The following is a 27,813-nucleotide window of genomic DNA, read 5'->3' on the forward strand; positions in this document are numbered from 1 at the left end:
AAATCCAAAGGGCAATACCAGAACGGATAGCACGAAGACGTTTTGATAAAAACGAAAAACTGTAGTTGTAGGTGCGGACAAGAGGTATATAAACGAAGAAAGTTTTATGTTCAGTACCCTTAGTGTAAGTTTACGTCTCGATCGCGTTCGCATTAAAATCTCAATTTGTACGGAAACACGAACAGCGCCTCTAGCGGAAAGTTTGCGATGTTCGTGTTTCCATACAAACGCAAACGTGATCGAGACGTATTTTGTAACCGAAAACTTACACTAAGGTACAGTTCATACGAAAAAAATTAGCGTACACAGTCATTTCGTCGGGGATAGTGCAAATCCGCTTATCTACATACTAAGTATAAGGTACGTAAATATCGCGTATCTGCGGTTTATCTGTGGTTTTTAACTGAAGTTAAAAGTATACATATATATACACTAGCATTTGCCCGCGGCTTCGCCCCCGTGGAATTCGGTTAACGCGCGCTGTTCTCTCGGGAACTGTGCATTTTTCCGGGATAAAAAGTAGCCTTTGTCACTCTCTGGCTCATAAACTATCTCTATGCCAAAAAATCCGTCAATCCGTCGCTCCGTTTCGACGTGAAAGACGGACAAACATATAAACACACACACTATCGCATTAATAATATATGTATGGTTAAATTTTTTAAATCAATCAAAAATCATTTATTCATGTCGAGAAAACAAATAATACAGATAAAAAAAATCTTAACTTAAAAAGAGCTTAAGCCTAGTCAAAAAGGCCCCCTCGAGCTATCCCTGGCGCAAAGGTACCCATCAAATAAATCCACTGAATCCATCCAATAAATACATTGGTTATATTGTTAAATTAACCTGCTTAAAGTAGCAAATTATGCAATGCTAAGAGAATTTGCACATGCCCGATGATTTGTACCAAAGTAGGTAGGTACTTACCTACTTCTTTTTTAGTAAATAAGAAAGACCAGACAAATTACATTAAAAAATATCTTAAGGGGCTGTTTCACCATCCATTGATTAGTGTTAACTGACGGTTAAATGTGATGCCGTCTCCGTCTATTCGGTCAAAACAAATTGAGACGGCATCTCATTTAACCATCAGTTAACGTTAACACTAATCAATGGATGGTGAAACAGCCCCTAAATGTAACTATTTAGAAACAAGCTAATACTATATTACATAATACTAGTAAAATTATCCTAAAAATAATAAAAAAAACTCAAACAGCGTAATATTTGTTTTTTATCTTTTTTATATAGATTTTTCAAGAATTCAGTATAAATCCAATTTTCAACCGATTTAAGTTTTCTCTTCGCTAAACACTGTCTGTATATCTATATTTTCGTAATAATAATAAGATATGGCAAATTCAGGAGTTGTCAAATACCGTATTGTCAAAAAATCACACGGTGGGTCAGAATTCAACTAATGTTTGTTTATAATCTCATTCTCTCGTTCGCCAAAGTTCTGATAGAGAAGGACGCATTCATAATTTAACGCGAGATATTAAATAACTACTTCTCGCTCTGAAGTATTGTATTGTCCTAATAGAAGGAGAAAGAGGATCTCTTCTAAATGAGAAGGATCGACAGATTAGAAAAATACAAAATCACACATAAAATGTTTCACACTAAGCCCGTAGCACCGAGCTACGGTCCTACGGTGTGTCCGTAGCACCGTAGCAGGTCTACGAACGATTCTGCAGCTAGATTTTTAAGTCGCTGACAATTCTCACTGACATCGAGATCAATCTCTATTGTAAGTTTGTGTGGAATATTATGAAATTAATCTTCATGCCATGAAGAATTAGGAAATCTTTGTGCTTTTAAAGCTTAAATTAATATATTTAAAAAATCTACCTATCAAATATACAAAACATTCAATTTTTTTTACTAACCAAAGGAATAAATAAGTTAATATATTAATTTTAAAATATCCAATTTCATAAACGTAACGTGTTTTCTCCTGGAAAAAATAAATTTATTTCGTACAAATGACCAATGACAGACTCGAATTTCTGTTGTCTGTAAGTGCAAAAAATATTGCGGTCGCGCTTACATGGAACATGAATTCATGTGTAGAGATGTGTAATGTTTTGGAGAAATAGTGACATTCATTGGTGAAATCGCATTAAAAGTTTGCTATTTAAAAATAATAAACTCAATATAGATATCCTAAGGGTTTAGTTGAGAGGCCTGATAACTTCCTTCGCTGTGATACCATCAGAGCGCAAGCGCGAGAGCAGGGACTTATAAACGACTGGAGAGAACGGCAGGACCACACCGCGCTCCTGAATTTCACCTGCAATGAGCAAAGAAAAGTAGTTTACTGAATAATGATGCAAAAGATCGAATTACTTCTAAATACGGATAAATCTTACATAAGTACAAAACTGTTACCATGTTGAATTAAACGTCAAAAGTATCAGAGCTATGAAGAAAATGGCCCCTCCTTTGATTTCTACTCTTTATTGTAAAACTTTTCCGTCTTCCTTCTCTTAATTTATTTTCCTTGTAGGATACCTATCGCATTTTTATAGGTAATTTAGTCAGTAGTTTGAAGGTCCCACATTACTAAATAACTCATTTTATTATGAGTTTGCAGAGATACTTAAGTGCTAACCCTAAACTTGGCAAGTTGAGATAAGTGTGCTCAATTCAAGCATCGTTGGATTCTTGTAGATAGTGGGTGTGAGAAAACTACAGTTTTGTTGTACGATTTTATAAAACTGTACCATCGAACGGATCGGTATCAAAATTCGAATAGATAACTCGGAATGGATGAATTAACCCCACCGCTGAAATAAAATGAAGATCGCGACGATAAACTGTGTGTGTGTGTGTGTGTGTGTGTGTGTGTGTGTGTGCGTGAATGGTGCAGTCTGATCGTAGGAGTTTTCGTAGCGTATTGTGGGTCCTATAACACGAGCAATGACCCACCGTCCAGTCCAGCAGCATCTTGTGTACGCAGTGGGCAGTGGGCAGCCCGACGTCCGCGCCATGACCGGGCTCACCTCGCACCTCACCTTGCGTTAACTGTTGCTGTATCTGTTGCAGTACTTGCTGTAGTAAACTTCAACGCGAGGACTCACCGTCCAGCAGCATCTTGGCGGCGATGGCCGTGGGCAGCCCGACCGTCCTCGCCATAGCGGTGTGTGCGCCGGGCTCGCCGCGCACTGTCATCGTCACTTCGCGGCGCTCCTTTCGCCCATCGCTCCACGTCACTCCTACTTCGTGGCGGAGCACGACGAAGTCGGTTTCGTCTTTTTCTGAAATATAATTATTATTCTAAGTAAGTAGAAATATTCATATTCTGCTTAACCGTACGTGATGGAAAGAAAGAAAGAAAGAAAGAAAAAAAAAAGACAATTCTCCACATTCACAAAGACACACAAATACAACAAAATTTAAAAATAAGAATAAAAAAGGAAAACACAAAAATGAAAATACAAAGTACACGATTTTGTGTGTCCCCGTAAAAGTGAAACGGAGAACGGCGGGTTGTGATGGAGGGAAAGAACTTGATTTAGGTATGCATAATTTCATAATTTGTACAAAATAAGTCTCTAAAGCTATTCAATGTATGAAGAGGATATCAAGGGAATTCTATAAGGGAATAACGACTTTTTGGACGCTATCATATAGTGATACTATACAAGTGAATGCTGAATGTTACCGAGTTGCAGTTTCTTGGTGAGGTAAAGACTGATTGTGTCGAGCGGCGTATTGCGTTTCACGATCGCACTGTCCTCCAGAAGACCCAGGGACTCGACGCTCTGCGCGCCCATGGCTCCGATCCGCTCCGCTAAGCGTCCTTTCAGGTTCTCATAGAATATCGACGAGTCCGTCAGTCCGAGTAACTCGCAGGCAAATTGACGCTGAATCAACGAAATTACTTTTTTACTTCTCATGCTCGTAATGCTGCAGCATAAACACCAACTTTATAAACCAACCCAACCCAACCAACTTTTTACTTAAAAAGTGCATAGTACATAAAATAAAATCTTCGTCTAAGACCAATGTAATAAGGTGTCAACAACAGCCAACAAAGAAGTTTCTTTATGTATTTTTAATACATTTTTTATTTATATAAAACTAAAAATCAATCAAATCAATCAAAATAAATCACTAAAACTAAAAAAAATATAATGTATAGTAATGCATGAAAAATAAAATTTACGTAATGAGTGAACAATTGTTTTCACTGTTGCTATTTCATTTCCTCGCCATCGAAGTGAAAAGCAGAGTATAAAACTCGAGCATTAAATCCATTTTCCCCTCGACGTGTCTATCCATGGCTATATGAACGTCTTGGGTAAAATGGCTCGTTTTATGCTCTTGTTGTACAATCTACTATTTTTATACTACACTCATCACAAATACCTAGGGATATTTTTTTATCCCTAGACAGTTTTGAATGTTTCAATAAAGGCATATTACAACTGAGTCAAAACATGAAATTTGTCTAAAGATAATAAGTACTTATTCCAAGACTTTTGATGTATTGAAGACTATGGAGCCCGAAAAATTAAGCACAATGAATATTAAATTTGGCAAATTTCCCTTTCGACTTTCTAATATAAGAAGAAATTAGTCACCAGCAAATATCAGTGGATCAAAATAAGACCTTACCCAAGTAATTTCAGGTCCATCGGGGTGTAGTGACGGGTGAGGGTTAGGATCAACCAAACCGAACAGCTGCATAGCCTTCATTGTTTCAGCGAAGCCTGCCAAATGATAAAAGGGATATCAAACATTCATATAAAAACCCTTGCAGAGCATGGATAAGAACAAAAGTCCAGAGCTTTGCTAATGAGCAAGGAGAGAAAAACCAACGTTTCGTTTAACTTGTTGTAAATTTCAAGTTTTGGTGGTTTTGGTGGCAAAACTAAATGATGCCACCAAAACTTGTTGTTTTTTTTCTAAATATGGCTCTGTCCATTGGTGGACAATTTTGCCGGTGTCTACTACTTTTTTCCGTTGTACGGTACAAAAAAACGAAAACGACGGTGGATGAACGATGACAGCACGAATCCCACCAAAACTTAAAATCTTTACATATAAAAGTTATATTTTTCTACATTACATTAACAAAGACACGTCACTTCTCTCCTAACGTTTTTATGCAGTTGTCATTGGAAACTTATTGTTACATTTTTCCTACATTTTTCACACAAACATTCGTACTGCATACTTTGTGAAATATTGTAGTAAAAAATAGATAGGTAGTTTTAAAAAAAAATAAACAAAAATATTAACCAACTACAAAAAAAATATGAAAATAATTTTCTACCAGTTTGAAGTCGGTGCCTCAGCACGAGCCAGCAGCCTAGGAGTTATTGAAGCCCAATATATAGTGCGTAGGTGGGGTAAACGACTATATAGGTCCGCTCCTGCTGGCTCGTGCTTAGTCACCGACTTCAGACTGGTAGAAAATTATTTTCATGTTTTTTGTAGTCGGTTCAATATTTTTTTCACGCTTTTTAGTGTAAATAATCAAAGATACAATAGTTTAATGTCACTGTTCATCAACTTTTACGAAAGATTGCTTTTTCCGATGCAGAGACGTTCATTATTGAGGAGTCCTGGTGCTTCACCACCCGTTCTATTTTACCATATGTATAGCGAGGAGCATAAATTGCTTAGCAACTGTGCTAAAGCAATTGAAATTGAACCCGTGAAATACTTAGTTTGTTATTGAATTGTAACTCCGATGGACAACTGTAGTCTTCATCATCAGTTCCAATTCACCAAATGATGATTGAACATTTTTCTAACCTCTGTACCGGATAGTGCCCCGGAATATGGTGTGTGCGTCTTCGATGCCATAAAGTTTAGCGTAGTGGGTGCTGTCTCTGTTAGGGAAGCCTTCGAAAGCGAACCCTGGTAGGAAGTCCAAGTCACGAGCCACGGACATCAGCTCACCGCCGCTCAGCACTTCCACCACCTAAGAGAAACGGATTGAATTAAGGAGTCCATTTTTACCCGTCTGTTTTTCAAGCATAAGAGTAGGTACCTCTATGTATTTTTGACTATTTCTTTGGCGCCCTCTGTAGCCTAAACGGCTAGATAGATTTTGACGTATACATGATAAAAGTATGATAACATTGCAACCACATCAGACATTATACTGACATGAACAATATCTACTAGTTCACAACACATCGAATACTTATACGTACCTGTCCTCTGCTCAGGTATTTGGCTGCAGAAATAGTGTTCAAAAGCACACCGCGAGGGTTCCATGAGAATTTGTATCTCAAAGCGTTGTCACTGAATTCCGGTGCAGGCAAACCTGTTCAATAGATAAAGGTGTAGAAGTTATATAACAAAAAAAAAACCGGTTAAAAGCGAAGCCTACTCGATAAACTTTTCTTTTTCCAAAACTCCTTCTGTCCAGTCAGTACAACGCACGAACAGCGGCAGCGGCGTGGTGAACGTTTTCTCTGTTCATTGCGTGTGCTGCCAGGTACACACTGTTCAGCGAGCGTCTTGGCCGCGTAATGGTGATGACCAGAGAAAACGCTCGCCATGCCGCCAGCCGTGCATAAGTTATCATAGTAGCGTAAAGATAAAAACCTTGCTATAACTTGGATGGACTGACCTCCGCAGTAGGACACGAAAGAGTCAATGCGGCCGCCATGGTTCTGCACATCATGGATGCACTCCAAAGCCAGGAGGTGGTCGATGCCGGGATCCAAACCTACTTCATTCAGGAGAGTAACGCCCGCTTCCTTTGCCCTGCGGACAATATACAACATTGTACGCTGTTTATGTTGATGATATAATTTTCAAATAACTAAGGTCGCACCTTGACATAAACTTGTATAATTTACGTAACGTAAGCGTTTCAGACACGATTATTATTATTATTTATTATCGCATCCAAAGACGTAGTGTATATGCGTGTTGTGTGATGTAGGTGTATTTATTTTATATTTAATTTAATTATTTATTACAAAAAAAATTACCGACTACAAAAACGGGTCCGCCCGGATTGCTACCACCATCTTGCTCGCTAATCCTGCCGTGAAGCAGCAGTGCTTGCACTGTTGTGTTTCGGCGTGGAGAGTAAGACAGCCGGTGAAATTCCTGGCACGTGAGGTATCCCATCTTAGGCCTCTAGGTTGGCAACGCGCCTGCAATACCTCTGGTGTTGCAGATGTTTATGGGCGGTGGTGATCTCTTACCATCAGGAGACTCACTTGCTCGTTTGCCATCCAGTCGAATAAAAAAAAATATATTTTCATGGTTTTTTTGTAGTCAGTTCAAATTTTTTGTTATAAAATATTTTTTTCACGCTTTTTGGACGAACGATTGCTTTTTCCGATGGGGAGACGTTCATTATTGAGGAGTCCTGGTGCTTCGGATCACCACCCGTTTTACCATATGCATTACGAGGAGCATAAATTGCTTAGCAACTGTGTCAACGTAATTAAAATTCAACCCGTGAAATACTTGTTATTGAGTAGTAACTCCGATGGTCAACTGTGGTCTTCATCATCAGTTTCACTTCACCAAATGATGATTTTCAATAGCAAATGCACGAGTTACTGCTAAATATATCCAAATTACCATAGGTGTCCCTACAATATTTGAAGAGTTCCCTCGATTTCCTTAAGATCCGATCATCAGATCCTAATTTGCTGCTTATGGGACCTAATTGAAAGCATTCCTAGACAAACTAAAAAAAAAATTCAAATCGGTTCATAAATGACGGAGTTCTGAGGTAACAAACATTAAAAAAAAAACTTTTTTTGAGAGGATAATAAGCATAAGAAATTGAATAATAATGTATTGAATAACAGTGTAACAAACCTATTTTAACAAAACAACAATTCATGACTTAAGAATGTATGATTGTATGGTCGGTCACAGACCTACCGCTTCTGATTACACCTTCACATACTTACCGACCAGGCCGACCGGCATGACGATAACGCGGATTCGGTGGGACTGTTGCCTAACTCACGATCGTTTATTAGGTGTTTAGATATTTATTTATTGAAAGTATATTTCACAGCATTACAGTCTTGACCAATACACTGAGAAACTACAGAAATCACATCTAAAGTGTTAACCATTCTATATCGATTATTAATCTCTCGATGCCTTCCCCTACGCTGTCTTGATGGGCACAGAAGCTGACGGAAGTAGCATGAAAAATACGAACTTTTCTCAGAAAATACTATGTTACTCACTGCGCATGCAGCTCCTGTACTTCAGGGCGCACGTAGGAGGCGGTGACGAGGTGCGCGCCGGCGGCGATGGCGGCGCGCGCGGCGGCGCCGTGCAGCTCGTACGGCAGCAGGGACACCACGAGGCGCGCGCGCGCCGCCAGCCCGCGCAGCGCCGACTCGTCGCTGGCCTCCAGGTATTCGGCCCGCACGCCGTAGCGCTCCGCTAGAGCGTCCGCTTCTTCCTTCACTTGGGATGCTGGAAAAAAATGTTTCGAATCCAATAATAGATACATAGGTATAAAGAGAATAAAAGAAATAATGAAAGAAAGAAATAAAGAAGCAAAGAGAGAGATAGAGAAAGAAAGAAAGGAAGAAAGAAAACATTTAATCATGACACATGTATGGAAAAAATGCCCACGTCACGAAATGGTCTCAAATTAGAAAATAGCCAACTGCTAAATACCTACAAGGTTTTATCCAATTATTCCGGAATACAATACCTACTTATTTTTCGTTTTATTCATCGTGCCATTGGCGGCCAACAAGATAAAGTTAATACTGCATATCGTATCGAGTAGGTACTTACCGACAGTAACTGACACGTTCTTGTCCCGGGCAAGGTATTCGACCACTGGTGCGGAGACGAGACCGCTGCCCAGGATAACTATCGACTTCTCCTGGTCGTTGCCTTCCACCTTGTGACGAGAACGACTGAAAGCGTAGAGACATCTATGAAAACCTTTTTTCGGAAAAATATTAAGTCTATTATATAAGAATTGTATAAGATACCGGATGTTTTATTTATTTATAGGTAGGTACTTACAAAGTAGGTATCAAAGAAAACTTACTTGTTCGATAATCTCAATTCGTTGATATATTCGAAAGGCGGTGTCAGTTTTCCGTTGCTCGTTATGATAGCCTGTGAAACGTCCATGTTATTTATATTTATTAATACACAACAGAAGACAGCAAGTAGTGATAAATCAGAATTGAAAGCAAACTGTAAATACTTACAAGTAAATATTCGTAATTGTAATCTAATCATTGAACATGTTATAAGTTACTTAAACATCGGTATCGAAAAGTCATTAATTACCTACCTATTATCCTATACATAGGTATTATACCAACTCGAGAAATTTTATATCATTGGAACGTACTACCTATTTGCTGTTTTGATTTGGGATTCACACTGTCAAGATGTCTGTCGCGATGGAAGCGCGCGAGAGCATCTGGACGGGGTGTATGTTATGTAGCTCTAGTAGGTAAGTACCTACCTCGGGAACGCGCGAGTGTCTACGCGGGAGTCTCCTCGCGCGCAAAACGCTCCGTCTGGACCAGTTCTAAGTAAATTTTGAGTTCAAAATTTCAAACTGTCCCCAAAATGGAATCACACTTGGACGTACGACTTTGCCAAATTATTTTGTATGGGGACGTGAACGCGTTAACGTGTGTACCTACGTTAAAATGTCGCGAAAATGGATCAATGAATTCACTGCTCTGGACTGTGTGAGATTAAAAGGACCATTTTATTTCAAAGCTATATGAAAAAGCTTTATAGCTAGATGAAATACGAGAGTCGCTAGCCGCTATATACTAGTACGATTTAGTATTTTCCTCACCCCTTGTACAACAGGCGAGAAGTTATGCTCCTCCAACGGGCGTGACGCGTCAGACTTCATGATGTCTTCGGCGTACGGGAAAAGAAGGTCTCCGAAGAAATCCGTGGATTCTCGAGGAAGCTGCGTTGGCATGTTGTCGATGGAGCACACAAGTACACCAGGCCCTTTAAAGCTGACAAAAAGGCCCTCTATAAGACTTCATCCAAAGGGTTGGAGCAATTTGGAAAGCAAAATTTGGATTCCACTCATGTCATCATTGCAGTGATCCAAATTCTACTTGCCCGGAGTTAAATTGTCATTATAATGCGTAAAAAGTTAAGTGTGATAAAAATACGTCCAATATTTAAGTACTTCAATTTATCATCATTCAGCGAGGGATCTTTTCGGCATTAAATTTTTACACTAACCTCTTTGTATCTTTGTTTCGGTCTGCATCGTAGAGGCAGAACGGCGTGTCGATAGTGGTACATTCGTTCATGAACTCGATAGAGCCTCCGGGGTCCGCTGAGATGTCGCAGATGGCTAACATTCTGTAAAATTTATATTAGATATATTTCTTATGAAATATTAATACATTTCGCGAATTTCACAAAATACATTCATAATCAACTCTTTGTGATCAATTGAGGATTTAAAACTCGAACGTTGACTTGTGCATATCATGTTGGTATAGAAACTTGCTTCCAATGTTGTTATACGTTAGAACATCAACATTGTATTTGCTGACGACATGCTTGGCAGCCAGGGTGTGTAAAAGCAGCATCATGAGTTTGGCATTAGGAATGTTCCGCAATTTTGAGCTTTCCACTACTAAGTAGATGTAGTTCATCAGTTTCATCACCACTGTGTGCATTACACGTACTGATCGGTGGGATAGAGTGGCTGCGCTGATGCTCTTTGGCAGCCAAGGCAGCAGAAGATGCATCAGAAATGGTCAGCAGTTTGGGTAGCTAGCTACTGCCCGGTAGATTAAGGTCATCAGCACTGACGGGTGACACCTGTCTACACTACATGTTACTGACCGGTGGGGTAGCGCTGGCGCGCCGATGCTCTTCGGCAGCCAGGGAGCGTGTGAAGGCAGAAGAAGATGCTTGGCGTCAGGAATGGTCAGCAGCTTGGGACTGTCCACTGCCCAGTAGATGCAATTAACCAGTACTGACGTGTAAGGCGCAATCTGTAATCAAAATATTGTTTTGTTATTAATTTCGACGTACCTAAGTAGCTATAACGTATTTATTGTGGTAGGTTAATGTAGTAAAATTAATGTATTATTTAGATCATAACCGTTTTATGAGTTAAGCTAGTGTTAAATATTGTACATCCAGAATGGGAAAGGTGTTGACATTATTTTAATTTTTAATTTTTAGCTTTATTAGCTCTACACAGCTTATTTTTATGCCTTATTACTTTTTGGGTTCCTTGATGGAAAGCAATCAAAAATAATTCTTGCTAGTGGAATTTTGCGACATGTTATAATGCAAAATAGTTACTTACTTAAAAAACGTTTAGCCGTAATTTTCCAAAAGCGATCTTTTTTTAGTTATTATATTATCATAGTACTTTGTTATATCCATATTATATTCAATTTATCTTTATTATATTAATCAATTACTATCACATTACACAAACAAAAAACAAAATAGGCTTTACGGCTTACTTTGTGTCACTAAAAAGCCACTTCATGCTGCGCATTTAATAAAGATAATTACTACGCAATTTGAGAAAAACAATACACTATCACATCAACCATTTACAATTAATGAATGTAAGATTTTTTTCTGTATAAACTTTGTCGCAGAATTTTATTAGCATTTGTTACGCATTGCCATGAATTAAATGTTTACCAAGCGAATGTAAAGGTGTTTAATGAAATTAACAAGTGTTACGGACAGTTAAATAATAATATATTTTTTCCAATGTTGATGTATGTATATTACCTACAACAATACATACCTATAGATATCAATAATTTTCTTTGATAAAATGTGGGCATGGCTTTGGTGACGTTAAATAACAAAAGTGAAATGATTTCACACTATCCATTGAATTAACCGACTCCTGTGACCGATAAGACGGTGCTAATGTTATATTACACGCATTTATTTGCCAATGTTATCGCTAGATAAGCAGCAAGGGTAATGAGGCAATGCAATCTTTGTTGACGACGACACGAGCTAATGCCAATTTATAATATTTGCACTTGCTTTTAACTGCTGCTTTGGTTAGAATCAGTTTTCAATCGCCAGCACATATGAAAACAGTAGGTTGAGATAAGTAAAGTTTCAAAAGTTCTGTTGACATTCCATACGTTCTGAAGAAAGGTCGGGTCAGGAGTAGGTACTCTAAACCGACATGCATGCATGAAAAGATTGATGAATGTAGAGGAAGCGAGACTTGTATGCCAGAATCGTAGCAAGTGGAAGGATGTAGTCTCTGCCTACCCCGTTGGGAAAGGGGCGTGATTTTATGTAATGTACCTAATGTAATCAATAGAACATTGTTGTTGAGGATAGAAAGTAAGCAATAGATGGACGAGTTAGTTCGAATATACGAGTTCATCTATTGCACTTTTGGCCGAGACTAAACGTTGTGCTTTTCACGACCTGACCCGACGTGCTTTTCTAGCATTGAGAGATATAAAATATTAAAGATTTTTGTGCATATTATGCGTTTAAGAAATAAAAATCATTAATGACGCATTCTCATTGGTCAATTTAATTTCACATGCAGCAGACGATTACTTTTGATTGGTCCGATTGTCGTTTCAGCACGCCGGGAATAAAATTCTGAAATATATTCTAAAAAGTCGAATCGTACTATGAAATACATATTATAATATATAGATACGATCTGCTACCGTAATGTGAAACATTGTTGTCGTGTTTTGCGAGCCATAAATGAGTCAGTTGTTACTGGATATTATCTTAAAACTGACCATGAAAAGATTCTAATACCTTGGTACGTGATAGTTTCCTCGTCTTTGCATATGGTCATGGCAGTGATCTATTAATTTTTAAACAACGTCAACATCTTTTTCAAATTGACAGCATGTATTATCGACATTATTGTTTTATGACATGAAAACTATAGTCAACTTTAGGATAGTAGACCACATCTTTGGCTGATGGTACAGTCGAGTTCATAAACTTGTGGACAAACACTCAACTGGAGGGAAAGTGAAGAACACCCCACGAAGCAATCGAGAAACAAACGATGGTAATGGAACAAAATCAGGTCAACGTGAGATATGATCAAGCTTTTACTAATTGATAAATCCAGTTTGATTTTCAGCGTCATAAAAATAACAGATACGTACGAGTACTTACGAGGCGATTGGAAAACGATGCATTTTTGTTTAATATTCTGGAATCTACGTAACAACTTTGTACGAAAAGCTAAGAAGCTTTTCAAAATCGCTCTGCCACTCAATTAATTACATGTAGTCAGGTACGTCAAGGACGAATTTCAATAATTATGGGCAGTGGGTGCAAGGATCCGAAGAAAACATATAACTTTCTATTTTTTTTTTATTACTGCTGTATGGCAATCCCTCTATTTTATTGTTTATGCCCTAGCGGGTGACAACACTGAGAGGTACTTCCTTCCGTCTCCTTCTTTTCTCTTAGCAAGATGTTGAGCTCTTGTGTGATTTGTGTTCTCTGTAGTCATTCCTTTAAATCTCATTAAACGTGTAATTAAAAAGAGTGTTCATTGTTTAAAAACCCTATGCCTATATCAAAGTCTATGAATGCGCACACAGCTACGCTGACGGTACGCGCGTGATTTGGTGCGCGCGTACGGTTGGTCGAGCCGTCGGTCCGGCTCGTCGGTCGCGCGGCGTCGGTCGACCGACGGGCTATGACATTGTATGGATGCGTTCAGTGCTTCGCTGACGGAGCGACCGACCTGTGAACTGTACACACGCGTCGCAGTCCGCCGTCAGCGTAGCACTGAATGAATTTTCGCAACCGACGGTCAGCGCTGATGGTCAGGACGTACCGCCGGTCGAGCACTGTTTCCAGCCTTATGTATTTGGTACACAATATAAGTTGGTGACCAAACTGTCACATTGCAGCTTAGCAGGCTTTGCCGCATACTCGTATTAATACCCTGAACCCTACATAGCGCGTGGCTCAACACGCAATGACGGTTAATTTTTAAACATTGTATTACGCATTGAAAAATTCTGCGCCCGAAAAAGTTTTAAGTATTCTTTTTGTACCTTTTGAGCAAATGTGGAGATGTATCGCTCAGGATGCTCCTCATACTCTTGCGCGTCGTAGCCACCGCCGTTCTTGCGTTCCAAGTGGTGCCGCCGGCGCACTTCGCACCCGTAAATCTTGTTCGGACCTACACAGGAAACAAAACAGATGTTAGTAGTATCTATTATTATTGTTTTTGATAAATAGACAGTTTCGTGATTTTCAATTGTTTTCAAGGATGTTTATGAAATACGAAATACAGAGCGCCAAAAAGTTTATAATTTCGTGGAAAGACACAATGTTTCATTTAGTGTACGTATTTTCGGCTACGGAACCCTAAAAATATGGGTTTGCTTTGGGGAAGGTGGCTCAGACATATATATATACATGCTGATAAAATGTCCTTATTTTACCAACATGCGGGCATTTCTTCGCATAATGGAATAGTACTCTATTGACTCCATATTTAATCATAGTTGCGTTCTAATAATTTATTTAATAAGTATAGGAATAAAATATTTTCTACTTACTGCCGTGTTCTGCTACTTTTCTCAACATTTCTGGTGGTACATACTCGTGAGGCAGTTCCGAGAATATTTCTTGACTTCCCTGAAAAGCAAATAAGAATAGTACCAAACTCAATTTACAATGTTTCAATTGGCACTCAACGACTCTTAGAAAATTACCTGCGAAACGTTTCCTGAGCCGGTGAAGACAAAGGTAAGAGGTCCGAGTGACTTCGGCATCATGCCCATTGCAACCTCGTAGCCTGCGTCACGGATGGCTTGCCGCGCCATGCTAGAGTTGCGGTAGTTGTGTGCTGGTCCTATGTGCTGCAAAAACAAGTATTTAGTACAGAGGGATTCTAAGATAAAAAAGCTGCCGTACACAGCGCGGGCGCCCACACGACGTGCTGTTTCAAGAGGTTTCAATAGAGCAGAGACCGGCCTCACGCAGCGCTGCTCTATTAGATGACATGATACAACTACTTACCTGGAACTAGACACTAGATAATATTATAATTGATTTTTTCGAATTATTTATATGATTAATATGATGTTCGGAAGCAAAAGAAGAGGACAACAACAACAAAAAATGTCGCATCCTAGAGTCCATATTGTTTATGGTTCTACTCTATCGAGAATCGTGTTGAAAATGACTAAGCTAAGGAAATCATTGACATTGATCGAAGTCTCAAAGATCGCATATACGAAGATGCTTTACTTGTCTGAAACTAATCCTAATAGAGCAGTACTAAGTGTCATTTGACTTAAGAGCGAGTTGAGAGCTCTATTTTATACTAAAGTACCTACCCACTTATTTACCACTAGTAGGTAAATAACACTAGAAATTGATTAGATAACAATAGTATTTTGAGGTCGCAGGTTTTAATTCAATCAAAACTTAAATCCTGAGAGTTTAAAATTTATAAATTTTTGCTAAACCAAGTTCGTCTTAAGCATCCCACTCTCGAGAAACGGCATAGAAAGGCAAGGAACTATTATAGTTCTCATCTGCAACCTTCCAATAAACAAAATAGTGACAGATACAGATGGAAATGTTAGATATAAGTCTAACATCTGGGGTGGTAGGATGGTGAAAGGTTGCGTTGCTTTGAGGATAAACTTTGGTTGAGTTCAAAACGTGTGAACGTTTTGTGGTGGTACTGATAGTTGGGTTTGTGTGACTGGTGTGTTCTTATAGTGTGGAGGTGTAGAAGGTGCACGAACACACATTTGTTGCAAAGTCGTAGCTATCGTAAAATCGCGGGTGAGCAAATGAATTGGTTGTAACTCATTAGAATCATACCATGAAAGGTGTGTGGTGTCCAAGCGCTAGCAGCCGCAGCCCCAGCCCGTGCAGTATGTTGATCATGCCGGCTACTCCCGCATATTTGCCGAACGCCACCACTCTGTTACCCGCATCGTCCATGAGCTTCTCGTAGTCTATTAGACGTATGTTCTGGAAACAATTTGCTGGTTTAATAGTGGGTAGAACCCCATTATGTTTTGTCTCATGTACTCGTATATACTTACGAACGGAGTTTGCCTCTTTAGCCTCTTTAGCCTGTGTTTACCTACTATCAATTGAGATAGAGAATCGTTTATGACTTTTAAATATACGTAGTAAAAAAACAACTTAGAAAATATGGAATATAGACTGAACCAATTTTAATAAAAATTATCTAAGAACTATATCGGTTATACTAGCTTTCAAGTAAAACAACTTTGGTGGCTATTTATCCTGATTTCTCTTGCGAACCCTACTAGAATTACTGAACTAAGTACTTTACTGTCAGGTAAATGTAATGATATTCTCAAATTTTTAGAGTAGCTAACCATAATCATTTTTGTTAGATTTTATAGTCCAGGGCTCTCTTTATAGTTTAGTTAGGTCTAGGCATTTATAGTATAGTCTAGGTAAAAGTTCTTCATAGGCTATGTAATTTATGCTGACGCCCGCGATTTCACCAACGTAGTAGATTGTCTTCCAAAATCTTCTATCTATCAAACTTAACTTACGAACCTTAGCTAAAATGGCGTCCAGCATCGGCATATTAGCCTCCTGTGCCTTAATGGTGTGCGAGAAGAAGCAATAAGTCTTGTTAGGGATCAGCAGATCTATGGGGGTCTGCTTAACGCCGAATATCACGTCCGCCTCGCTGATGTCCTCTTGGATCACTGCGCCGGCGCTTATGTATGTCTAGAACAATAATCATTATAAATATTTCTTCATAAATAAGGACCCAATCTGATACGTAACGTCTTAGTTTTTTTTTGACATTCATAAACTAAGTGCTTGTTATAGCCTAAATTGAATAAAGATATTTTGACTTTGACTTTGACTTACCAATCATGGACATGTTAAGCACAGTACCCAGTAATGGACAACAAGGATTCAATGCCTTATACCACCATTTATGAACTTTACTAGTTATGACCATCAGGTATCTGGACTAAACGGAACCTACTTTGCTTTTAAACTGATAACACTAATTATTAGTTTAAAAAAAGTAGGGTCCGTTTCTTAAAATACGCGTAACAAATAGCGCTGAGACAAAGCGTGCCCTTATTAGAAATGAGGGCTATCGCGTATGAATTCGCCACTAGAGGCGCTAGTGTAGCGTGAGGTCTCCGAAATGTCAAATCTCATAGTTTTTGGGTGAGCTACGCGGGTTAATTTATAATTAGAATAATTTTGTGAATATTTTGCAATATCTGAAATTAATTATGGCAAATATGCGTTCCGGGGCAATGAATGTCTGTGTTTTGAGACAGTTTTGTCTTTCGGAAACCTTTGCCCTCACTTTTTTTCCGAACAAAATGGGGACTATGCAGCACTGTGGCATGATCGATATTTTAATAGTACGGTTTTAAGGTGTATTAAATATGATTTTAATCTAAACTTTGTTTTCACGCCCGCAATAACAGACTTTGAAAGCCATACTTAAAAACCTCACGCAACAGTGCGCCATCTAGTGAGACAAAAAACGATAGCCCTCATTGCTACGCTACTGTATTTTACTCTGAAAAGCTTGAAAGAATACCTGCATAGGGTAAGCTCTCCGGTTGGACGGCTGCACGATGACCTTGACGCCTTGCCGCACGAAGCGGTTGACGTTGGCCGGCGCGAACGGCGCCCGGCGCTCCCATACTGACTGATCCTCCCGTCGGATAGCTATCACTCGTCGCGGCTGGGGATGGAAAGTTCAGTTATAGAAACAATTAATATCCTTTTAAACATCCCTTTGAATTTCCTTCGAAAGACTCATCTTAGAATGGCTCGAGCTGTAGTTGCCACGCGGGTTCAGTACGGATGACAAATTTCGCACACCTCATTGCCTTCGCAGCGGTTTATGCGAATTGCCCCGCGATGTTTTCCTTCACTGAAAAGCTCGGGAAAAATTTCAAAAGGAGTTTCACACCAACATTTTAAAATAGGTACTTAGAAATGGGTTCCAACCCGTGACGCTCTTCGTCAAACCACGGCTTTCCGAAGCTTATAACACTCGTGTCTCATTTACGACACACCACTCGAAAGTATCCTTCAAAAGTGGTAACAAACTGTACATTGCTACAAAACTACAGCACGCAATAAAATTGTGGAGTTGTTGATATGATTTAAACACAGCTGTAATTTTCCACTTCACAGGTATGATAATATCACAGGATAACATATTAAGAGCCGTGGTGGCCTAGTGGTTTGACCTATCGCCTCTCAAACAGAGGGTCGTGGGTTCAAACCCCGGCTCGCACCTCTGAGTTTTTCGAAATTCATGTGCGGAATTACATTTGAAATTCAACACGAGCTTTGCGGTGAAGGCAAACATCGTGAGGAAACCTGCACAAACCTGCGAAGCAATTCAATGGTGCGTGTGAAGTTCCCAATCCGCACTGGGCCCGCGTGGGAACTATGGCCCAAGCCCTCTTGTTCTGAGAGGAGGCCTGTGCCCAGCAGTGGGACGTATATAGGCTGGGATGATGATGAACATATTATTCACAGGTGTGGCTTCAAAAATTGGCCTCAAAACCTTTGCTCCACTTACGAAATGGTGTTACAGTAAGCAGACAATAATGGTTTTGACGTGTAGAGTCGAGGTCAAGGATATATTATATGTTTACACTACACTACTAACGTCGCTGTCACTTCATATTTTGAACTTTTGTGTAAAATTCTCAGAAAGCCTAAACCTCGACTGTACAACATAATCCATACTAATATTATAAATGCGAAAGTGTGTGTGTTTGTGTGTATGTTTGTCCATCTTTCACGCCGTAACAGAGCGACGGATCGACGTGATTTTTGGCATAGAGATAGTTTATGGACCCGAGAGTGACATAGGCTACTTTTTATCCCGGAAAAATGCACAGTTCCCGAGGGAACAGCGCGCGATAACCGAATGCCACGCGGGCGAAGCCGCGGGCAAAAGCTAGTACATAAGTATTATAAATGCGAAAGTGTGTGTGTGTGTGTATGTTTGTCCGTCTTTCACGTCGAAACGGAGCGACGGATCGATGTGATTTTTAGCATAGAGATAGTTTATGGGCCCGAGAGTGACATAGAGAGAGAGAGAGAGAGAGAGAGAGAGAGAGAGAGAGAGAGAGAGAGACATTTATTTACACATATTCGATACACATAAAAATACATTAGATGGAAAAAATAACATCGAATAGTATAAAGTGGACCCCTCTCAGCATAATGTACATAGGCTGCTGACTGTTATCCCGGAAAAATGCACAGTTCCCGAGGGAACAGCGCGCGATAACCGAATTCCACGCGGGCGGAGCCGCGGGTAAAAGCTAGTATCTATATACATAGGTAGGTATACAGTTATCAGCACCAATATCTTACACATTGCAGCAAAGCGTGCATAAATTGCTTGACGACCGGATAGATAAGTTGTTAGTGACCCTGACTACGAAGCTGACGATTGCGGGTTTGATCCCCGTGACGGGCAAATATTTAATTTTGTATGATAAATTATATGAATGTTTGTAGTTGAGTCTTGGATGTTTGTAGGTATGTAGTTAAATATATTTATATTATTACAAATATCTGATACGACTACTTATTCTGGAGCCGGTAGGACGTGTCACATATTTTTGCACTCTCCGCTGTGGCAGATATGAATACAGTGACTGTACAAAGTGGTTTCAAAGCCAGTGGAAGTAAAAGTGCCTACCTACAGCTTATAAATATGCACGCACAGAGCATTTTATAGAGTTAAGTAGTCAACTAGGAACCCTTATAGTTTCGCATGTCTGTCCGTCTGTTTGTCTGTCTGACTGTCCGCGGGTAAGCTCAGAGACCGTTAGTACTAGAAAGCTGTAATTTGGCATGAATATACATATCAGTCACGCCGACAGTGATACAATTAAAAAAAGGAAAAAAAATGTAGGGTAGGTACGTACCTATTGACGTAAAGTGGGGTGCTTATTTTTCTCGACTAACCCTATAGTGTGGGGTATCGTTGGATAGGTCTTTTAAAACCATTGCGGGGGTTTGTATGACACTGTTCTATTCAATGATCTGTTACATAATTTTTTCCTAATGGCTACGGAACCCTATTTTGGGCGCTCTTGGCCGGTTTTTACGATAGTGACAACGACCCAATTAGCTAATCAGCTATCAGCAGCAAGTTAAAGTTTGTAGGAAAGTAAACTGACAAAATTATCAGTATCTAGGTAGGATGCGATAAGTTGCAAGCGTTGAATTTACTTAATACCTATATGTAGAAGAAAATGACCGGTTGTATGTAGTAGTAACGTGTCCGAAAAAATGCTAAGTCCCATATCAATTCGTGCACTACTACATAGAACAAGTCATCTTCCTAAGTTTTTCACCTATACGTACCTACTTACCTAAAGCTTAAACTAACGTATGTATGTATGTAAACTCTTTATTGCACATAAAAATAAAAATACAAATACACAGAGAGGAGAACAAAGGTGAGCTGACGTTTTATCAAATCATCGAAATGTAGGTAATAATAGTTCCGAGTAGAATTTGAGAAATAGTTACTTTATTAGTTTCTCCTGCCAAACTGAAAAAAATGTAACAAAAGATTGAGTCAACAGTGAACATGTAAGTACCTACTTACTGTCCTATTCCTGATACTCTTTGGTACTGTCCCAGCACGGCGATAAAAAGTAGGAAACAAAAGAATGAGGAAATTTTACTCATCCCTTTGATCATTGACCAAAGATTTGTATCTCCTTCCTCTTTGCCATATTGACTTACACGTCGCATGCTTAGTAATAAAATCGTGAATTTTGGCAAATCGAGTTTAAAGTTTCAGTAATTAGCACTTCTCGTTTCCGTTGAATTATTTGGTAGGATTTAATTTTGTTTACTATGTTTTTTATAATTCCTGACGTTGTTTATAATGTCTACTTGCACTTTTTTCTTTTAAACCAATTTATTTTTATATAGGTGTTTAATAATATTGCTAAGGTTTAAAAAAACATTGCATTGATAAATCACTTTATTACCAAATGTAGCAAAGTGTAGCGAAATATACATACCTATTTACAAAACAAACACATTTTTTTAAATATAATCCGATTATTAAGAAACAGATATAATAATCACATTTAAAACCATAAAAAAGTGTCCAGTAGGTACAATACAAATCTCATACTCATAACATGCATTGTAAATATTGTAATTTGAACTTACAACTTCTTGTAAAATATGTCATACTTATTTTTTAATACTGCAAAAAGCCTCATCTTGGGGTCATTAAAAAGGTTGAACAATAAACGTATACTTAATTTATTATAAATGTTATTAAACCCTTGAATATGATTTGATTAAGATTTCTATTACAGATTTGTTACAAATTCATTCAATTTAACAAATATTTATTCCAACTGTAGAGACAGTTTACGGATTACGGAAATTCTTTCATAGAAAAAAACAAGAGAAGCGGCTTTTGTGCAACGAGGTTGCACACTTTATTAAAAGATCGGGAAAGTTTACATTTGGGAAATATTTCGTTGTCATGTAATTTATTAGGTATCGATATATTTTAATACCATAAATTTAATTTAAGATTGTAATCAACACATGTGATCCTATCTCTCGCTTTTTTCGTGTTGAAGTGAAATGATAGATCAAAGTAAAGTTCAAATATTTGGAATTCAGTGAGTAGACCCAAAACTGTACGCAGCATTTAAAAAAAAGAATTAAAAAGTTACTTTGTCTCACGGAGTGAGCAAAATGCGATTTTGCTCACTAATTTCTCGTAGCAAAACCTGCCTGTTTGAGGTGCTGAGGTGAAAAAATAATTAATGATGCATGTGGCATGTCTTAATAGAACACCAAGTATTCAAGGATTATTTTTAATAAAACGAGGCAATCCAAATTACATCAATTGCTGAAAGTAAAACCCACCAAGTCGTGCTATCTCTTTATAATATCCGATTTAGGCTGGTTTAAGAAAGAGAGCCGATAGTGCTGTCAGATACGTATAAGCCGTTTTAGTACAATAACTAATTTAGTTTTTAGTGATGCTTGGTTGTGATGAAGAAAACACCCTAATTGATTGTGTGTAGAAGATGAAGAAGAAATGTATTTACAAAATAATTATATATACAGTTGTGGTCATATAATTAAGAACGATTTTTATAGAGAAGATTTTTTCAAACTGACAAATGTTACTAACTGTATGTATATTTTTGTACTTCTCTCGGTATCGTAAAACTTTTCCTTACTAGCGGTAAATTCATTATACATATAATTGGCTAAAAAATAAATAGATAAACTTTATATATTACATCTAAACCTAGTATTACTACTTACTGGCTGGTCATATAATAAGAACGCTGAATAGTTTATTTTTTATTCAAATTTAAATAGAGAACGGACCGCCGCTTTGTGGTTTTAGGTTATTATTTGAATAATTTTGGCGCCATTTAGTGCCGTAAAAAGTCTTAAAGGCGATTGCTTCATATAAAAACAACGGGGAAAAATAAAAGTTGTGATAAATCTACAAGAAAAGTAATACTAAAACTTCGCGACAAGAATTGGTCGTACAACACATAGCCGATCATCTGCAATGTTCAAAAACTATGGTTTTCCACGCCATAAAGCATTTTGCTACGTATCAAACTACTTCAAATGTTCCGCGTGTACCTAGACAAAGAAAGTCATCTCGTCGAGATGATCGAAATATCGTTCGTTTGGCAAAACAAAATTCTTTTAAAGGGTCTAATGAGTTGAGAAAAGAATATTTTGGCGAAAACAACCTTCAGCAATCTCGGCACGCAGTATTCGAATGCGTATGGTGGAAGAAAAGTTGCACGGAAGGATAGCAAGGAAGGTGCCTATGTTGAAACGGTGTCATAGGCAAGCCCGGCTTGCATTTGCAAGAAGATATGAAAACTGGACAGTCAGACAGTGGAAAAACGTTCTTTTTTCTGACGAGACAAAAATAAATAGGGTATGTTCTGATGGCAAACGATATGTAAAACGGCCTCCAAATAAAGCATCCGACCCAAAGTACACAAAAGTAACTTTAAAGCATGGCGGGGAAATGTAAAAATTTGGGGATGTTTTTCTGGACATGGTGTTGGACCTGATAGGCTGATAGAAGGAAACATGGATCAATTTCAATACAAAACATACTGGAAGAAACAATGTTACCATATGCAGAAGGCGTGCTTCCGGATATTTGGACATTCCAGCACGAAAATGATCCCAAGCATATGCACATACTGTTAAGAAATTCCTCACATCGCAATCAGTTTCTGTCTTAGATTGGCCAGCCAACAGCCCCGATCTTAGAGCAATAGAGCATCTTTGGTGCAAAGTCAAGAAAAAGGTTTCAAATAGACAGTGTGGCAATTTAAGAGAACTGTATGAAGAATGGAACTCTATCTCTCTTGCGAAATGTCAAAAATTGATAGATTCAGTGCCTCGCCGGTGTAAGGCAGTAATAAAAGCCGTGGACATGCTACTAACTATTAATTTTAGTTAAAATGTATAACATTGCTTTTTTTTTCTGTACAACTTCACGTTAGTGTGATTTAGTTAATCTAAGTTCAAATAAAAAAACTTTCGAAACCGTTCAATAAATCGTTCTTAATTATTTGTCCAGCTTCATTACTATTTTGAATTTGTTACTAAAGAGAATAAAAACAAAATTTGAGTAAAAATGACAGTAATTTATTCTTTATTCTAAATCCCGTTTGCTCTATTCATGTGGCTATTTCATAACGTAACTAGTTACTTCTAAGAAGGACCCACGACTACACATGACATGATTTAGTTAAAAATAATCTGGAACTTCAAATCGTTCTTAATTACGTGGCCACCACTGTATATATATATATATATATATATATATATACTAGTTGCGCCTTGCAACTAGTGCGAGGTTCCCGGAGGACAGAAAACGGACGTCGGTTCGCCGCGCTCTCGCTCTAACAGAGCGAGAGGGTGTGTGAGCTATCCTTTTCCTTAAACGACGTCAATCACCTACAAGTTAAGCCCGTTTATTACTTAGCATGCGACATATCTACCGGAGGGCCCATAACACAGGAAAGGAGCATTATCGTGGAGATATTAAGATTCTATAGTATTCTAAGTACGTTTGAATTCCGTCATTAGAATTAAAACCAAGATATTCCGTATCTAGGATAACAAATGGCCACAAAACAAAGATATGCAAACACACCCGAAAGATAATTCGTTGTCAACAAGTTTAAGGAGAGAATCAATAATACTTTATCAGTAACTTGATTTCACTAATCATTTTACCATGACAACAAGATTAATACTTGTTATATATTTTTCCGACGATGATGATGACGATATGAAGCCGCGGTGGCCGAGTGGTTTGACCTATGGCCTCTCAAGCAGAGGATCGTGGGTTCAAACCCCGGCTCGCACCTCTGAGTTTTTCGGAATTCATGTGCGAAATTACATTTGAAATTTACCACGAGCTTTACGGTGAAGGAAAACATTCGTGAGGAAACCTGCACAAACCTGCGAAGCAATTCAATGGTGTGTGTAAGTTCCCAATCCGCACTGGGGCCCGCGTGGGAAATACTGCCCAAGCCCTCTCATTCTGAGAGGGGCCTGTTTCCAGCAGTGGGACGTATATAGGCTGGGATTATATATATATATTTTTCCAGCAAGGCAGATCTTTACTAACTGCCTATCAACCAAATACCACGTTACGTTATAGTAGCCTAATTTGGCAATCGGACAAAATACTGATAGCGATTAGCAATAATATCCATCCAATCCAATGTTTGTAATTGAAATAAATATTAGCTAAATAAATACCGTTTCCTACAAGTATATTTACTGATGTGGGTAGCGTTAGGTCGTTTAATAGTCATTCATTTGCGATGAACATGAACGTTATACATAAAATTCTGGTTATGTAGGTACACAGGTACACTAAATTATGTAACCGCAAAAGTGTGCTGGCAAGCTGGCATTCTCAAAGTTAATTGTACTTAAATTCTACTAAGTACTGTAGGTAAGCTGAGAACCTACATAACGTTATTTAACGCATTCACGGACCTGACTTGACTTGACTGACCACAGGTGCCACCGACGCACATGTGCGTTCAAAATGTATAAATAATTATGACAGCGGCACTGGGGGGGGGACGCATATATGCGTTGGTGGCAGTGAGTACGTTAAGTAAAGTAGGTAAGTATAGCCATGGCTTTGGTATCTTTAGATTTATGTATTTATTATTCGGGTCTAGCAATACTTCTATTCCAATTTTTTTCTCCAATCTCCTATAAACTTGAAAATTTTATATTCTAAATGATTTACTATCAGTAAATGATTTTTTTTTTACTATGTAGAGTCGATAAACAAAGTACCGGTCTGATGCGGGCAGAATGATCAGTTCCGAGCGGGCACCGATGGTCTTCACCATATAAGAGTCTTGACAGATATAAGCCGCTAATTCTCCAAATCTTAAGGCACCAGCATTGGTTGACTGCTGCTGAATCTCCTCGCTATACAAAAAAGAACTAATGTTTCTTGCTTTTTTTACAGCCATGGAAGATACGAACATTCGTTTTAAAAAAAATGACAGCAAGTGTTTAAAAATTTCCAGTGATATATGTAAGTATCTACTTAGAAGAAAACGTAGTACCTACTGCCCCCTAGAATGGCTAGAATCCATATAACCAATTGTCATGAGATCACCAAGTTTCTTGAAGACGGACTGTAGACCGTAGACGGAACTTAGGTACGGAAAAATAACGCGATTTCATTTTACCTCATATCATTGCTCTTGTGGTAAAACGCGAGAGCTAACATGATTTGTAACTGAGTAGTTTCTATAGGTAGAATCATTCACGATGACGCGTGCCGTGTTTCTTATTACAATGTCAATAATAGCTAATTATGACAAAATCACGCGTCTTCGTAGATGGCACTAGGTATAACTATCAACTAACAGAATTAGGCTTAGAAACTGAGTCAGCTAAGTATTGCATATTCTGATTATCACGGATATTTTTGCTGTTCAAATTGTTAATCTTTTGTTATCTTTGTTGAGGCTGCCAATTCTTTCGATGAAATAATAAACGTGTAAATAATTATCACAACTATGTAGATCTAATCTAAAAAATAACAAATCGGAAGCGTGGTTGTTGCTATCTTAAAACCGAATGTGTAAAATTATAAGCGTACCTACACCTAGTTCATTTTTAGGTAAAAATACCTACATTTTTATTATAATATAGGTACTTATGTAGGTGTATTGTTTCTACCAACATACAAGTATTTATATCGTTTTTTTTCTTTATTATGATTATGACAGGGGAAACAAATGAGCAAGCGGGTCATCTGATGGGAAATAATCACCACCCCCATACCAACAACTCGCAAGGAGAGTCACTAATGGTCTGTTGCTGGCCTTAAAAGAAAGTACCTATAAACTGTTAGATGAATGATTGGTCTCGCCAACCAATCATTCATCTAAGTATAAACTCTTTTCTTGAAAGCCACGATGTCATACATAATTAATTAATCGATTAATCGCGGGTACCTATAATTATAAGAGCAGTCTATCTCCTGTATAGCTATACACCAAAGGAGGGTCTGTCATGGATAATCCATCCATGTTTTATTTCCCGAGCTTAAATCAAGTTAAATACTGCTTATAATAAAGAACTAAGTGCTATAAAATAAATTACCGTGAGAACCTTCTTCTTTTAATCAGTTTTAGTCCTCACGTAGATAATAATATAGAGAAAAAGGATTTTTTTTGTTAGCACACCTTCTGCGTAAGTACATACAAAAACTGGAAAACTTTGAGAAATTGAGAGTATACCCACTTAATTAGGTAAATTATTCCTTAAGTTATCATGTGATCTTACCTAAATTTCTGTGGCTTATATTTATATACTTAATTAGATATTCAATTTTGATAATATTTAGTCTTATTCCGCCTCCTAGGTACCTAAAAGTTCTTGGTGTTTGTACCTACCTACTTAACTTGTAGCACGTTACGCCTTACTCTCCTTTCATTTTGTAATATCGGAACTTTCTTATTCGAATTTCAACACTTACTTTTGCCGTAGAATAGTAAGCCAATTGATGGATTAATCGCTTCGACCGCAGCGTCGCCGATTTATGTAACATCTTATTAACTTAATCAGTGAAATTAAATGATAAGGGCACAGAAAATCCGATGTGCTTCATACGAGGCGCGTTGGTACACTATTTGTTGCTCATTTGAAGTAATGAAGCTCTACTTAGAGAACAACAAATCGGTATGACGTTTATCACCCTGCGATAATGATAGCTTCGTATGTTTGATTCCGCTCGGCCAAGACCCATACGTATTCGTCGCACGAAATTGTCTAAATGTATTGCAGCATCTTATAAAATATTAGGATAGAATAATAGGAAATAGTTAGGATGGATAGATACGCGTGTTAATTAAAAAAAAAACGATCAAGAGCGTGTCGGACACACCCAAGATTCTGCTCATTTGAGGAGATATACCAACGTATATTAAGGACACAATAGTGTCAAGTCATAAGTAGTATAATTGGTGTAGATCTTTGTGAACGCCCTTGTTGCTTCGATATATACGCATGACATTTTGTGTGATCAGATATTTTTGGCTGGGCGTAGGTATGCAAAGAAATTATCGAAAACAGTGCTTAGATGTTTATGGCATTGCAGTAGTTAACTATATGATATGTATGGTATTTGCAGTGTGCAGGATTTATTGAAGTTTAGTCTTGCTCAGAAATATTTGGAGACCTTGGCCGCTCCGATATATCTGATGGCGACTGTACTATGTATTAAATTTCTGAGATAAGCCA

At 38.2% G+C, this 27,813-nt stretch overlaps 1 protein-coding gene across 1 annotated transcript; it reads right to left on the minus strand.

Annotated features, from left to right (window-relative positions):
- Positions 1-1,606: 1,606 nt before the first annotated feature.
- LKRSDH (lysine ketoglutarate reductase/saccharopine dehydrogenase) lies at positions 1,607-27,219 on the minus strand. Its single transcript, XM_074093228.1, has 20 exons — positions 27,050-27,219; positions 17,546-17,692; positions 16,525-16,701; positions 15,808-15,960; positions 14,685-14,831; positions 14,529-14,607; positions 14,019-14,146; positions 10,819-10,970; positions 10,204-10,326; positions 9,797-9,968; positions 9,023-9,093; positions 8,761-8,885; positions 8,196-8,430; positions 6,599-6,735; positions 6,177-6,289; positions 5,773-5,941; positions 4,627-4,721; positions 3,671-3,872; positions 3,087-3,263; positions 1,607-2,296 (listed from the first exon to the last, which is right to left on the minus strand). The coding sequence occupies exons 1-20, from the start codon at positions 27,119-27,121 to the stop codon at positions 2,178-2,180; spliced, it is 2,793 nt and encodes a 930-aa protein (XP_073949329.1). The 5' UTR covers positions 27,122-27,219; the 3' UTR covers positions 1,607-2,177.
- Positions 27,220-27,813: the final 594 nt, after the last annotated feature.

Source organism: Choristoneura fumiferana, chromosome 10 (assembly GCF_025370935.1).
Source record: "Choristoneura fumiferana chromosome 10, NRCan_CFum_1, whole genome shotgun sequence".
In the NCBI taxonomy this organism is placed as follows: domain Eukaryota; kingdom Metazoa; phylum Arthropoda; class Insecta; order Lepidoptera; family Tortricidae; genus Choristoneura; species Choristoneura fumiferana.

Coding starts and splice junctions, on each gene's coding strand:
- LKRSDH (XM_074093228.1), bottom strand. CDS start 27,121: ATGTTACATAAATCGGCGACGCTGCGGTCGAAGCGATTAATCCATCAA. Junction 15,961..16,524: donor TGGACGCCATTTTAGCTAAG/GTTCGTAAGTTA, acceptor AATTGTTTCCAG/AACATACGTCTAATAGACTA. Junction 8,886..9,022: donor GAATTGAGATTATCGAACAA/GTAAGTTTTCTT, acceptor CTACGCTTTCAG/TCGTTCTCGTCACAAGGTGG.